The 13,690-nt window shown below is 44.3% G+C and overlaps 1 protein-coding gene across 3 annotated transcripts in view; it reads left to right on the top strand.

Annotated features, from left to right (window-relative positions):
* The window catches only part of LOC101981607 (lymphocyte antigen 75), a 128,904-nt gene that overhangs the window by 52,968 nt on the left and 62,246 nt on the right, over positions 1–13,690 (top strand). For all 3 annotated transcript variants that reach the window (XM_013346085.2, XM_013346084.2, XM_005346447.2), the window contains exons 22-27: positions 1,022–1,127; positions 1,567–1,727; positions 4,083–4,212; positions 5,990–6,216; positions 9,637–9,805; positions 11,593–11,760. In XM_013346085.2, the coding sequence (XP_013201539.1) occupies positions 1,022–1,127; positions 1,567–1,727; positions 4,083–4,212; positions 5,990–6,216; positions 9,637–9,805; positions 11,593–11,760 (961 nt within the window). The remainder of the gene's footprint in view (positions 1–1,021; positions 1,128–1,566; positions 1,728–4,082; positions 4,213–5,989; positions 6,217–9,636; positions 9,806–11,592; positions 11,761–13,690) is intronic.

The raw sequence follows: 13,690 nt of genomic DNA, 5'->3' as shown, positions 1-13,690 counted from the left end.
CCATCTGTTACAAGATTATTGGGTTGCTAAGAAGAAATTGTCACCAAATGTGACCACTTTTTTTTCTCTTTCTCTCTCTTGAAAGTTTAAAGGGGTTCAGGCCAGGCTGGTGCCAGAACCACACAAAGCCATCAATAGCAACGAGGTCCTTCTTTCTTCTCTACCATCCTCAACGCTGGGTTTCTCTATTGGAGCCCAGCATAGTCCTTCTGGGACTGTTTCTGGAAATCTCCAAGTGACTGCTTGTGGCTCAACTTCATTGAAGCAGCCAGTCTGTAAGAGAACTGAAGAAAACTAGAGAATGATTCAGGGAGCACTATTTGAAACAAACTACTCCTCCCTAAACTGTTCATAATCTCAGAGAAAGGAAGAGATGTGTTTGACAGCAGAAGCACCTGTAGCGAAACTGGGGCTATGTTGATGTCTGGATTAGTTGTGGGGCAGGGCAGCAGGCAGTGTAACTATCTCTGAGCTATGCTGCCAGCCACATTTTGAATTGAAAAAAGAGGGGATAATCTTTTTAAGTCCCCCCCAAGGTGCTGGAACTATGCTAATGTGCATAGTGATATAAGCTTGCACTAGAATGCCTTACCCAGAAGAAAAGAGATGTGTTTACTATCTAGAGTGATGACTAAGAGCCCGGGTTTTGATGTCAGATGGCATAAGATCACAATGCCCATTTTACCATGCCGTAGTTACTTTGCTCACAGATCAAGTTGCTTCGCTTTGCTGTGCCTCAGTTTCCTCATTTGTTTTGAGAACTAAATGAGATTGTGAGATGGTCAGCCAAGTACAAAAACTGCATCACAGTGAGACATCTTTTAAAATATACGTACTAGCTCGAAGGTTGCCCGCCACATGTTTATATCAAAAGTATAAATTTGAAGTCGTGCGAGAGTGCTTTGTTGATTCCCATAGCTCACAGCTTGATAGCAGTGCTCCAAAGGGTGAGGCAGTTTCTGTTCATGCGGTTTTCTTGCGTCTGAATCTGAGAGTCTTTATGTGTGTCTCTTGTTTACAGTGCTTTTTAAAAGTCAACTCTGCGCGGGTTCCATTTTCTCAAGCAAGTAGCATCTGCCATACCTACGGTGGCACCCTTCCTTCTGTGCTGAGCAAGAGTGAACAAGGTACCAGGACTGCTGGGAAGGCGTGGCTTTTGTTTGTCTTTTTGTAACGCTGGGGACCAAGCCTAGGGCCCCAGCGCAGTTGAGCGAGTGCTATGTACTGGGAACCTTGTTTCATTCCGAGTTGGGAGCCAAGTTAGTTTTAGGAGGCTGTGGGGAATTAAAATAAAGTTATATAACGAAACCATTTTTCCATAGAAAAGATAAAAGGCTATCTTGATAGATAATCCAAATGCTTTTCTACTGTTTTTGAATTTTATTTGTGTGTATGTGTGTGTGTGCACGTGTTCACATGCATACATGTGAAAATCGGAGAACAGCGTGCACTAAGGAAACTATCCTTCCTTTTCAACATGTGGGTTCTGAAAATCCAATTCAGGTCATCAGGGCTATCTATCTCTCTGGAACCAACTGCTTTTCTAAAAATTTCCTTTTTTAACAGATTTTATTACATCCTTGCTTCCTGAAATGGATAGTAGTTTGTGGATTGGTCTGCGCTGGACTGCCTATGACAGAATCAGCAAGTGGACAGATGGCAGAAACCTGACCTACAGCAACTTCCACCCGTTGCTGGTCGGTCGGAGGCTGAGCATCCCAGCAAGTGTGAGTTATGTTTCAGTCATCTGTGGATTGCTAGGGACACTTGCGTCTCCTGTAAATGACTAAATCAAGAGCAGCAGCCCAGGGACTGGGGATAGAGCTCACTTGGTAGAGTGTTTGTCGAGCAGGCACAGATCCCTGGGTTTGATTCCCAGCACCACGTAAACCGGGCAGCGTGGCACACTCCTGTAATCCTAGCATCTGACAGATAGAGACAGGGGGGTCGGATGTTCAGTTGCCCTCATCTACATAGTAAGTTTGAGGCCAGTCTGGGATATATGAAACCCTATCCCAAAACGTTTTTAATAATAATACTAAATGAATAGCCTGTTGCTTAGTTCCATTTCTATGGCATGATCCAAACAGGCAGATTAAGAAAGATGGCATAAAGAGTGGTTCCCAAAGGCCAAGGAGGATGGAAGGGGGATGCTGTGGGGGTACGAGGCTCCTTTTCAGAAAGCGAAAATCACCTAACACCGACTGAGGTGATGGTTGCACAGTTCTGCACGTACATTCAAAGGCACAGGCTGCACGTGCTAGCCAGGTGACCTACGTCAGGACAGCTGTGAGCCCGCAGTCTTCAGGTGGGCACCCTGGTTCTCACAGTGGTGCAAACTCCCTCACACACACACCTCACAACTTTGTAATTATCCGGAGACCAATGTAAATGTTTGACCTGAGGTGGGGGATGTGAGCGCTCCACCTCCGTCTCTCAAGAGGAAAAGACCAAACAATAACCGCTCATCATTCTTCTCTCTCGTGAGGATGCCATAGGTTTGATTTCGGGTCGATGTTCTCGTTAATGGGAAATAAGGGAGAGAAAGGGGGCCCTAGACTGACAGCAGTGAAACAGATACCTTGAGATGGCCGCAACAGTGGAATCCCTGATGAGATTCTGCTAGATTTTAGGGGAAATCAGACACTTGTCAGTCACCCGAGTTGGGAATGTGGGATACAGCATCTCATCATTTCTCATCTTCCTTTAGGTCATGGTGAAATGTTCCACGTTCCTTTTAAACCACTGACAATGGCAGTTTTTTTTTTTTTCTTGATTGTCTTACCGGTATTTAGAAAGATGTTGCCTGAGGATTTTTGTGTGATTTTTTTTCCCCCCTATGGGCATCTGTATTAGTGAGATACTTTTGAGTCAAGGTAACTGCAGCACCTGGGCAGCTCAGCAGGAAAGGTCTATTGTGAACTGTGGTTTCAGGTTTCTGTCCATGGTAATTCACAGCAGAGTAATTCACAGTGTACTGGACAGGGAGCAGAGTGGGGAGGGCTGCCGCTCCCTTCCACTTTCCCTGCCCTCCCCACCTTTTATAAGGTGTGGGTCCTCAGCCCATGGCTTAGCATCACCCACATTCAGGGTGAGTGTTTCTCCTTCAGCTACTCCTCTCTGAAGCAGTCCTCACAGACACGCCCAGGGAGGTGCCTTATCAGTCTTCCGTTTCCTTTTTGTTTTTATTTTTCTAGACCAGGTTTCTCTGTGTGACCCTGGCTGTCCTGGAACTCACTCTGTAGACCAGGTTGGCCTTCAACTCAGTGATCTGCCCACCTCTGCTGGGATTAGGCAGGTGAATCTCTGTGAGTCTGAGGCCATCCTGGTCTACAGAACAAGGTCTAGGATGGGCTCCAAAGCTACAGAGAAACCCTGTCTTGAAAAACAAAACAATAGAAAACATTTTGAAGAATTCATTTTGAAGTAGTCATTTTTATCTTATTTCTAAGAGGTTTTCTTTGTTTGAAAATATGTGTATCTATGTTAACATTTTTTAATTTCTAAAGTTAATTCCATTATTTTTTTAATGTCTTAAATGTTTGTCATGGTGTAGGCAGATTTTTCTGTCCCTTCTTCCAGCTTCCATATCACAACATGGAGACTAATATTAATTATAAAACCTCAGCTGATAGCTTAGGCTTGTTCCTCGCTAGTTGTTATAACTTAAGTTAATCCATATCATAATCTTTTGATCTACACTCTACCACCTCTATCTACACCTCTACCCCATTTTGTGTGTCTGACTCTTTCCGAATCCGGCTCCTGGCCTCTCTGCCCTTCTTCTTCTCAGTATTCTCTCTGCCCTGAAAATCCTGCTCAGCTGTTGACCATTCAGCTTTCTATAAACCAATCACAATGCCGCATCTTCACACGGTGTAAAGGAATATTCCACAACGGCATGGTTTTGCTATTGCTGTCATTCTGTCCTTTAGAAGTTTCACGGTAAGTTCTCTCAAGAGTTTTGGGTTTGGTTTTGGCCTGGGCTCATTTGTTGGTTTGTAGGGGAAAGAAGAAACACCAAGATGCAAACTTTTCTTCACACTATTAGTCCCATAACCGTGCTACTATTTTCTTTTCAGTTCTTTGATGACGAGTCTCACTACCACTGTGCCCTGATGCTCAATCTCAAAAAGTCGCCGTACACTGGGACCTGGAATTTTACTTCCTGCTCCGACCTCCATTCTCTGTCTCTCTGTCAGAAGTACGCAGGTACCGGCTCTCGCCTTGATATCTACCATACTTTATGCTGTTAGACAGGCTTCCTTGCTAAAGTCTTACGAATAAATTTATGTAATTTTGTAGTTGTGTAGCTTACATTTTTAGCATAGACAAGTTCATATTGACACAGTGAAGCAGATTATCACTTATAGACTGGGGTTTTTTTCAAGTATTATTACCACAGTTAAATATAAAATTAAATCTATAGTTGAACATGTTAATAGTTGTCTAATGAGCGTCATAGTTCAATATTCTAGTAAGCTGTGGTTGAATGTTCTTTCTACTTAGATATTTTGCAGATTTTTGTTTTTATCTGAGGAAAAAATTCAGTACTGTACAAACACTGACTGCTAAATTTAGCTGACAGAAATTTGAGGAAACACTATGCATGAAGCCGTCTGTTTCTTCCCATGGTCAAAATAATGTTAAATATGTATTTCAAAAGTAGGAACCACCCATGCTCGATGTAGTGGTATACCCCTCTGTACTGGGGAGGCACAGGCAACCGAATCTCTCTGTAAGCTCAAGGCCAGCCTGATCTACATGGTGAGTTCCAGGACGACCAGGGCTACATAGTAAGAAGAAAAAAAAATTAAATAGAAAGCACCCAGCTTTTTGAAAATGCATTGCATTATTTTTAATTGACCATGATACATTTTTGACAAGTGTTTAAGTAAAAGTGTTTGCTGCACAATGAGAAGTTTAAGCACGAATTTCATGTACCTTAGCAAAGCTTTTCTTGCTAAATTAATCTTTGCCCCTGCCCACCTCTCTAATGACTTCCTTATTCAGATAAGAACCCTAAGGCAGTAGCAAGTGGCTCTGCAAACTCCTCTTCAGGGTAGCTCTGCCACTAGAAATAAAGGAACACTTTTAAAAGTTAGTTTTATTGATTCTTTGAGAATTTCATGCAATGTATTTGGTACACACACACACACACACACACACACACACACACACACACGCCCCCCAACTCCTTCCACACCCATCCATATCTCCCTACTCCCTCCCAAAACTTCAGTTCCTTTGTTTTGTTTCTCAATAGCCCCTTGACACCACGTTCTGCGGCTTGTATAGTCCTGGCTGTGGAGCCAGCAGCCAGAGCCTGGTTAACCTACCGTAGCCACAGTCTTAAAGAAGCCTGCTGTCCACAGAGTCATCAGCTGTTCATAGGGCTTCAGCTGGGGTTGGGACTGGTGAAACCCTTCCCAGTCCATGCTCAAAGAGAACCGGCTTGGTCTCGTGCAGTCTCCTTCAGGGACCAGAGCCGCTGGGAGTTTACAAGCGCTGCAATCCTGCCATGACCCAAAGACGCTGCTCCATTCCAATTCAGCCCAACCTCCGGCTCTTACAGTCTTTCTGTCCGCCCCTTTAGAAAGGGTCCCCGGCCGTTCAGGTGGTGGGGCTGATCAAGATGTTGTAAGGGGAGACTTTGAAATACATTTTCTAGCAAAGCAGTTCACACAAAGGAGGTGTTGGTCACCCATGTGGAACAATAATCTTATTGCAGGCGACTTTTTTGTGTAGCTTTTCTTCTCCCAAATGAGAACAGCTAAACGGAAGTGTCCTGATTTCAGGAAGATGCAAGTCATTTAAGTTTTCCTAAGCCATTCAGCAAGCTATAGCTTAATCTCTCAGTAAAATTCTGAACTAAGTAGGCAAGTGATGTATGAAGTAAACCAGGAAGGGATGCGCTCTGGAAATCCGACAGGCCTTCCTTAGCAGAGTGCACAGAAGGAACTCTTGTTACTGTTTTCTTCTACAATAGATGTTGAAGATGGACAGCCCTGGGAGACCAATTCAGAAACTGTAAAATATCTAAATAACCTGTACAAAATCATCTCGAAGCCTGTGACTTGGCACGGCGCTCTGAAAGAGTGTCTGAAAGAGAACATGCGGCTAGTGAGCATCACAGACCCTTACCAGCAGGCCTTCCTCTCCGTGCAGGCCACGCTGCGCAACAGCTCCTTCTGGATCGGACTCTCCAGTCAAGATGTAAGTTTGCCGTTCCTCCTGTTAGCTCCTCTTGTAGACCCAAAGAAAGCAGCGTCTTAAAACTGTATGCAGTTAATTCCATGGGTGTCTATTTTTATGCCAGTTGTCTTTTGACACAAAGTGAAAGATTGGGGTCTTCAGAAACCTTCTAGTGGGTATGGCTCACTGAGCGCTTCTTTTTGTTCGTCTTTGTTTGGCCGAGCTAGAATCAGAAGTTGTCCGGTCTCCTCAACCAAGATGAGAAAGAATTTAAAAGTCTGGTAGGGTTGGGTGTGGAGGAAGTATGGAGAGGTTTCCATCGCTTTCAGAGTTAGCAGAAAGACGTTAAGTCATAGAGGCAAACGAGAGACCCTTTCTTGGACAAGGTAAAAGGTAAAGACTGTCACCTGAGGCTGTCCTTAGACCTCCACACCCAAGCCATGGCACATATATACCAGTGTGCGCGCACACACACACACATCTCACACACACACACACACACATACACAAACACACACACACACACCTTATACACAGAGACATACACATACAGCATACACACACAAACATACACAGAGATATGCACACATTACATACATGCTGATATGCACATATCATACACACACATACATGTAAGATTTAAATTTTTAAACTATAATAAATTAAAAGGAGGAAAATTAAAATCACTTGTATTAAAATCACTGTTAGCGAAGTGTAATGCCAACACTTGGGAGGCTGAAGCAGGAGGATTGTCATAAATTCAGGGCCGGCCTGGGCTCTAGGATGAGTTCCAGATTAGCCCAAGCTGCTGAGCAAGAGTCTCACTGTTTAATCAAAAGTCACTCGTACTAAAGTATCGGTAGTTTACCTGTGGTAGTATTTTGGTGTGTGTTCTTGAGTTGCTGTATTTATGGGTTTATTTTTAAAGCAGTCGGAGTCGTGTTACATAACTTTCCTCATTTCCCACTTGATGATTTTATTTTTCCTTAGTCTGTTTCCTATCATCCTTATAGTGTGCGTGTGTGCACACGCGCGTGTGTGCACATGTGCGTGTGTGAACATGGTGGAGATCAGAGGACCACTTTATGCTGTCTTTTCTTTCCTTCCACCTTTGAATGGCTTGCTCTACCCACTGTGCCCTCTTGTGTTTTCAGACTTGACCTGTGGGTCTCTTTTCCCTTCGCCCTTCATTTTACATAGCCTGTGTGCCTGTTGTCTGTGTGTCTTCACAAGCTGCCTTTAATCTTCGGAACTTGACAGGATAAGAAGATATAACAGTGTGTATTGAAAGCAATTGAAATTTTTATAACAGAATAGAGATAATGTGAAACTTTTTATTCTAGTAACATGACACTACCTAGGAAAGTATAGCGAGAACGGGAGCAGCATGGAGCCTGAGCTGTGGGGACAGTCGTTTTTATTTACATTTTTAAAGAAAACAATGTTGACATGAAATAGATCATGTTCACCGTATCTCAGGTACAGCAGTTCTGTGTTAAATGAAATCCAGAGCAGGTTACAGCAGTGTGTCATTTAAATATTGAAGACATCCAGAAGCCAGCGGTTGGGACAGAAGGGTGAAGCAAGGCTCAGGACACTGTAGTGAGTGCCTGGAAGGAGCAGGGGACAGGGAACAAGTCCTCGTGTAAGACTCATGTCAGAGAGAGGCATGGAACCTGGAACAGACAACAAGGAATGTCAAAGGAGCTAATACCCACAGCCTGCCACTTACAATCCTTTGGTATCTAAGGACAAAAAAATGAACAGGCTTCCCGTGTGTAGCTAAAACAGATTGTTAGCTTAGAAAAACCAAGTTTAGATTAGATCTTAGTTCTATAGGCTTGATCAGGAAGTTTGACATTCATTACGGACAGGGAGCGCAAGAGGATTTATCTGTGGTGGAAGGAAGCTCCAAAGGCCATTGGCAGGGGCTGGTGGCACAGAGGAAGACTGAGACAGTGTAGGCCAGAGCGTAGGTAAAATCAAGCCCACATTGGCTTTCCTGATTAACTGATGGAGGATTTGCTAGCAACCAGGAGACCCTGGATTTAACCCCTAGCACTACCAAAATAATGAAGCATTTAGTAGCACTAGGTTTGGCTGTTTCCTGATTTTGAAATAAGGAACCTGTAGAAATAGGAGCGGCGGGGCTGCGTCCCCAGCACCCCAGCCGCACCCCGGCCGCCTGGCTAGCTTATGCCCCGAAATAATTACACGGACACTGTATTCTTTTAATCACTGCTTGGCCATTTCTATCTAGCCTCTTCTAGGACTAGCCCATCTCTAATAATCTGCTGTAGCCCACAAGGTGACTTACCAGGGAGATTCTAGCCTACGTCCATCCTGGGTCGGAGCTTCATCGCGTGTGCCTCAGAGAGCAGAGCTCTCGCCTCTGCCCGCAAGAGTGGAGCATCGTGTCTCTCTGAGGCGTCTGCCCCTGAGAGGAGAGCTGTCGAGTCTCTGAGCTCACTTCCTCTTCCTCCCAGCGTTCTGCTCCGTTCACTCCTCCCACCTACGTTCTAACCTATCAGGGCAAGCAGCTTCTTTATTTAATCAACCAATGACCTTCCTCCATCAGGAACCTGTGTGTGACCTTCCCTCAGGCCTCAGAAATGCTTAGCCCTGTCCTGCAATTGGGCCAGCATTGGTTATTAAGGCCTAGTGTATTATTATTATTGTTATTATCATTATCATTATTAAGATTATTAAGGCACAAATGGGAAGTGTCATGACTATCCCTCAAACTCCAATGTCAACAACATAAAGCCATTCTTAAGACAGGTGGGTGGTCAGGCCCTGTCAAGCTCTACAGACAAGTGTTTAGAGGCTTCCAGAATGACATAAGTACTGTAAAGGAAGCTGCTTTGCCCCAGAGACCAGTGTAGCAGAGTGAGCTACACTGGCCTGAGTTGAGACTGAGGAAATGAACATTTTACACTTGGCTAGTCTTGGGTCACAGCCATCTCACACATCAGGGGCTGGAAATTGGGAGGGTCGGGCTCACACATCAGAAGCTCATATGTGATTGCACTGCTGCGCACAGCCAGCTTTCTGTCTTTCTAGTATGCCATGTTGCCACCATTGTACCCCATGCACGTACTCCACACTCCGCGTTAGCTTTCTGGTCTCCAACTAACAGTTCTGATGATCTGTGGGTAGCAGAACATGATGGTTAGGACTCCAAAGTCTAGGATCTAAGAGCCTGAAGAGGGGTGCTAGCCCTGCACTCACCCTCAGTTCCCTGATTTGTTAAAGGGAGACGAAAGGGACCCTTTTGGATGCCCGTTCCATGAATTCAGCAAGCCAATATTTATCAAGCATTTAAAATAGTGCTTAACGATATAAAATACAACTGATAATTATCGGACCTCATGGGTTAAAATAATATGGAAGGGATGATGTAAATATTGTCTCTTTGAAATGGCTTTCTGCCCCTCCTAGGATGAGCTCAACTTTGGCTGGTCAGATGGGAAACATCTTCATTTTAGTAACTGGGCTGTCAACAATGAGAAGCTTGATGACTGCGTGATCTTAGACTCGGACGGGTTCTGGAAGACAGCTGACTGCGATGCTAACCAACCCGGCGCCATTTGCTACTACTACCCAGGAAGTATGTAGATCTCAAGTGCAGTAGAGTTCTGGGCATTTGGTTTTGCAAAATCTTATTTGGGGATTATAAGGAAATCTCATCCTTTTTAAAAACTTATTTTCACCGCTTTATTGTGTGTGGGGGTGTTTTGGCAGTATGTGCGCCGGGGCACCTTGTGCGTGTCTAGTGTCCATGGAAGCCTCATTCCAGAACTGGGTTACAGGTGTTCTAAGCTGCCGGGTAGATGCTGGGAATCTGAACTAGCTCCTCTAGGGAAACAGACATCTCTTAACCCTTGAACCATCTCCCGCTCCATCATTTCAATTTTTTCCCCGACACACCTTGACGCAAACATTTGTACTCAAGAATTATTGATTATAAATTGTTCCGTAATTAGTTTTATTTTGGATTTCGTCTTTCTTACATCAGCTGACAATGCTGACTGACTTATGGAGTCCCATTGTCACTCATCCCCCTCTCACGTCTGTTTTTATTCAAACGCTTTCTTAATTCATTCTTAACACTGACAACTAGCATCTTAAACCACGGGTAAAGCTCCCAGGCGTGGTGGCACACACTTTTAATCCCAACATTCAGGCGTAAAGCAGAAGATGGGCAAAGCCTAGCCAAGCCTGGGCTACAGGCAAACCCCGGTCTCAAAAACAAAGACTCCGCTGATTGTAAGGAGCAGCAACGCAGGCGAAGGAGCCTAAGTCACAAGGGCATTCTGACCACCACCTCACAAACAAGCGTAGGTCAGCCATCTGGAGAAGGAGCCTCAGAATCCCCGCACTTGGCACTCTGTGAGCTTGAGGCCAGCCTGGTCCACGTAGCAAACTCCATGGTCTACGGGCCATCCAAAGCGACATGGTAAGATCCTGTCTCAAAAAACAAAAATGAAACAAAGAAAAAAAAATCCCGACACCAACAAGAAAACATAAAACCAGGACGTGCCATGTGCCTGTCCTTTCTGTTTCGCCGTTTTTCCACTCTGCGGGTAGAGGAACAGGGCTGCTCTGCTGCTTTCACTTCTGCCTGTGACCAAAGGTGAGTTAATGATTTCTGAATCCCACGTTTCCAACTCACAGGACCGAACAGGCTCAGCCTGAGCTGGCTATGAAATCTCCAACCCAATCGGGGGCCCACCTTTGTGTGTTTGTGGTAGAAAGTACACATTATTCTCTGAGACAAAGGGATTGGTCACAAAATGGAAGAAAAGAATGCCCAATAGTCACTATGACATAGTAAATCTTTCTCAATTATTTTGAGTTCTACATTACTATATTTGGATCTTCTAGACTATATGACTTTTTCATAAGATGAAAAATATTAAATATTCTAGAGGCCATGTTTTAAATGATATCTCTAATTTTGCTAAGGGAATAACTATTTCATTGAGTCATCTCATTAAAATTAGAGATATCAGTAAGAAGAACCGTGAGCATGAATCTCACCATTAAAGTTAGATGCCTATTGTTAATTAATATGTTTATAGAGCTCCCCTGGGAGGATCCTGGCACTTGACATTTAATAATGCAGGAAGAAAAAAACTCCTGTAACCTAAAAACACACCATTTTTAACATTCCTGCACTCCACAGCAGGGGTAAGAAAATTATGTCAAATAATTTCCTCCCCGCAGAAAGCCAGCATTCTTTATGCTATATTCGAGTGTAAACAGAGCCAGCCTCGCCAGCCTGCTACTTCCTCGCTTCCTGCATGTCTCCCACAAATCAAATCTAATGACTGTGAACAGGATCTAACATTCACGTCCGAAATTAGATTTCTCACCGCTAACCCTTCTTCCTAGATGAGACGGAAAAGGAGGTCAAACCATTCAGCAGCGTTAAGTGTCCGTCTCCTGTGCAGAGCACGCCATGGGTGCCGTTCCAGAACTCCTGCTACAACTTCATGATCACAAAGAATAGACATAAGACAATCACGCCGAGGGAGGTACACGCCACCTGCCAGACACTGCGTAAGCATCTTCTACTGCCCTCCAGTACTGGGACATGCTCACTTTGCATGTCAGCCGTTTCAAAGATTCCTGAGTAGCTTTGGTGACTGGCTCTCCTGATTTTCACACGAGAGGGCAGAGAACTGGTTGTGGAGCGCCTAGACTGACTGACCTGAACTAGGTCACCCTGTGCGGGCGGGCGTGAAGCCCAGTTACACCACTCATCAGAACCAAGGTCAAAGGTAACCGACCCTGACCACGTACCACCAGACCTCAAGCAATTCCCACCTAAACCCTGAGGGTCTGTAACTTCTGAATGATGGAAAGAAAGGAACTATGAACTTTGTGTAGAGTTCCTATGAAAAGTATCAAGTCATTATACCTCAAAGTGTGCTGAGTCTTAAGAGCATGTGTTTTAAGAGAAGTTCTACCAAAAAAAAAATTTAAAAAAAATTAAAGATAGAATAAGGGTGGAGAGACACTAGATTGTATACCCTCTGTGTCAAAATATATCAAGATATACTTTAAGAAATACTGGCATAGCGTATGAACTCACAAAGACTGAGGCAGCATGCATAGAGCCCGATGGGGTCCTAGAACTGAAAGGCAAAGTGGACACGCACGCCTACCACCTCCATCCCTAATCAAAAAGCTACGTCCAATTGATAACTACTTGCAAATGAAACTTTAGTTTTCTTCAAAGGAGTCTGAACCCCACCCCAGTCCCCTGCACAGCAGGAGCTCCCTCTTGGACCCTGGGTGAGGTGCAAACCACACCCAAAGACCTGTTTCCCCAGAGAGATCCTTTACTAAGTGGAGAACAAAGGTTAGGCTGCTTTCTGACTCGGGCACCAATTAGCAGCAAATGACCTTGTAGGTGTAATTTTTAAGAGGAGAAAAAGGGGAGGTCTGGGTTAGAATGGGCTAGGATGTGGTGGTAGACGACTTGGGACATAAGAGAAGGGGAAAGGGACAAGAGAAAGAGGGCAGGAGCATCTGTCCTGGGGGACAAAGGACGGTCTCTGGATAGAGAGGAGACAGACGTGGCACCTAGGCAAATGGCAAATGGGGGTTTATAAAGGTAAAATGGAAAACCCCATGTGAGGATGAGGTGTTTAATTTTAATTGGTCATGTTAATTAGATGAGCCAAAGGGGGCTTCCGATTGCTGGATTCCAATACTTTGATAGCTAGACCTTGGTAGTCAGCCTAAGGAGGAGGAAGTGGCCAAATAAATGATCAGTTTTAGGAATATAATCTAATTGTTTTTAGCAAGGCAGAGGGAATAGGGGTGGGGGCGAGACCTGCCAGAGCCACCTGCTTGCGTGGGCTGCTGTCTCTTCAGAGTCTCACTGGGGAGACGACTCTTAAGGGTAGACTGGGTGCCCAGCAGTGGATGGACAACAGCAAACAGACTCAGTGGCGTCTTTGGAGGTTTCTTGCCTTATAATGTCATGACAGGGCTTTTTCTCTTTATTCTTTTTTAGTTATTGCAGATTTTATCTTTTTATTTCTTATTGTTATTTTGGCCCTACAGGTCTCTTGTATCTATATGATCTCTGGACCTGTGTTTCTCTGGCATTCTTGAACGTGTGCATGAGTGGCCCTCTGCATCTATGTCTGCTTCTTGGACCTTTTCTTGGGTTCTTTCCTTTCTGTTTGTTTAAATCTTATTATGGCTTATTTTATTCTTACCCCCTAGATGCCTGTTTGTTTTCTAATGGGAGACAGAAAGTGTGGTGAATCCAGGTGGGAGGGAGGTGGAGAGGAACTGGGAAGTAGAGGGAGGGGCAGCACCATCGGGATATATTGTATGAAGAAAAAAATTAATCTATTTCCAATAATTAAAACTATACTAAAGAAGCATTATTATAGGGTAGTCTTTAACAGTGTCCCATTAATATTGTGTGGATTTGTGCCTTTGGAAAGTGACCTTTAAGTGAAGGCAAAGA

This window comes from Microtus ochrogaster, chromosome 4 (genome assembly GCF_000317375.1).
Source record: "Microtus ochrogaster isolate Prairie Vole_2 chromosome 4, MicOch1.0, whole genome shotgun sequence".
Classification (NCBI taxonomy): Eukaryota; Metazoa; Chordata; class Mammalia; order Rodentia; family Cricetidae; genus Microtus; species Microtus ochrogaster.
This window is presented reverse-complemented; position numbering and strand designations above follow the sequence as displayed.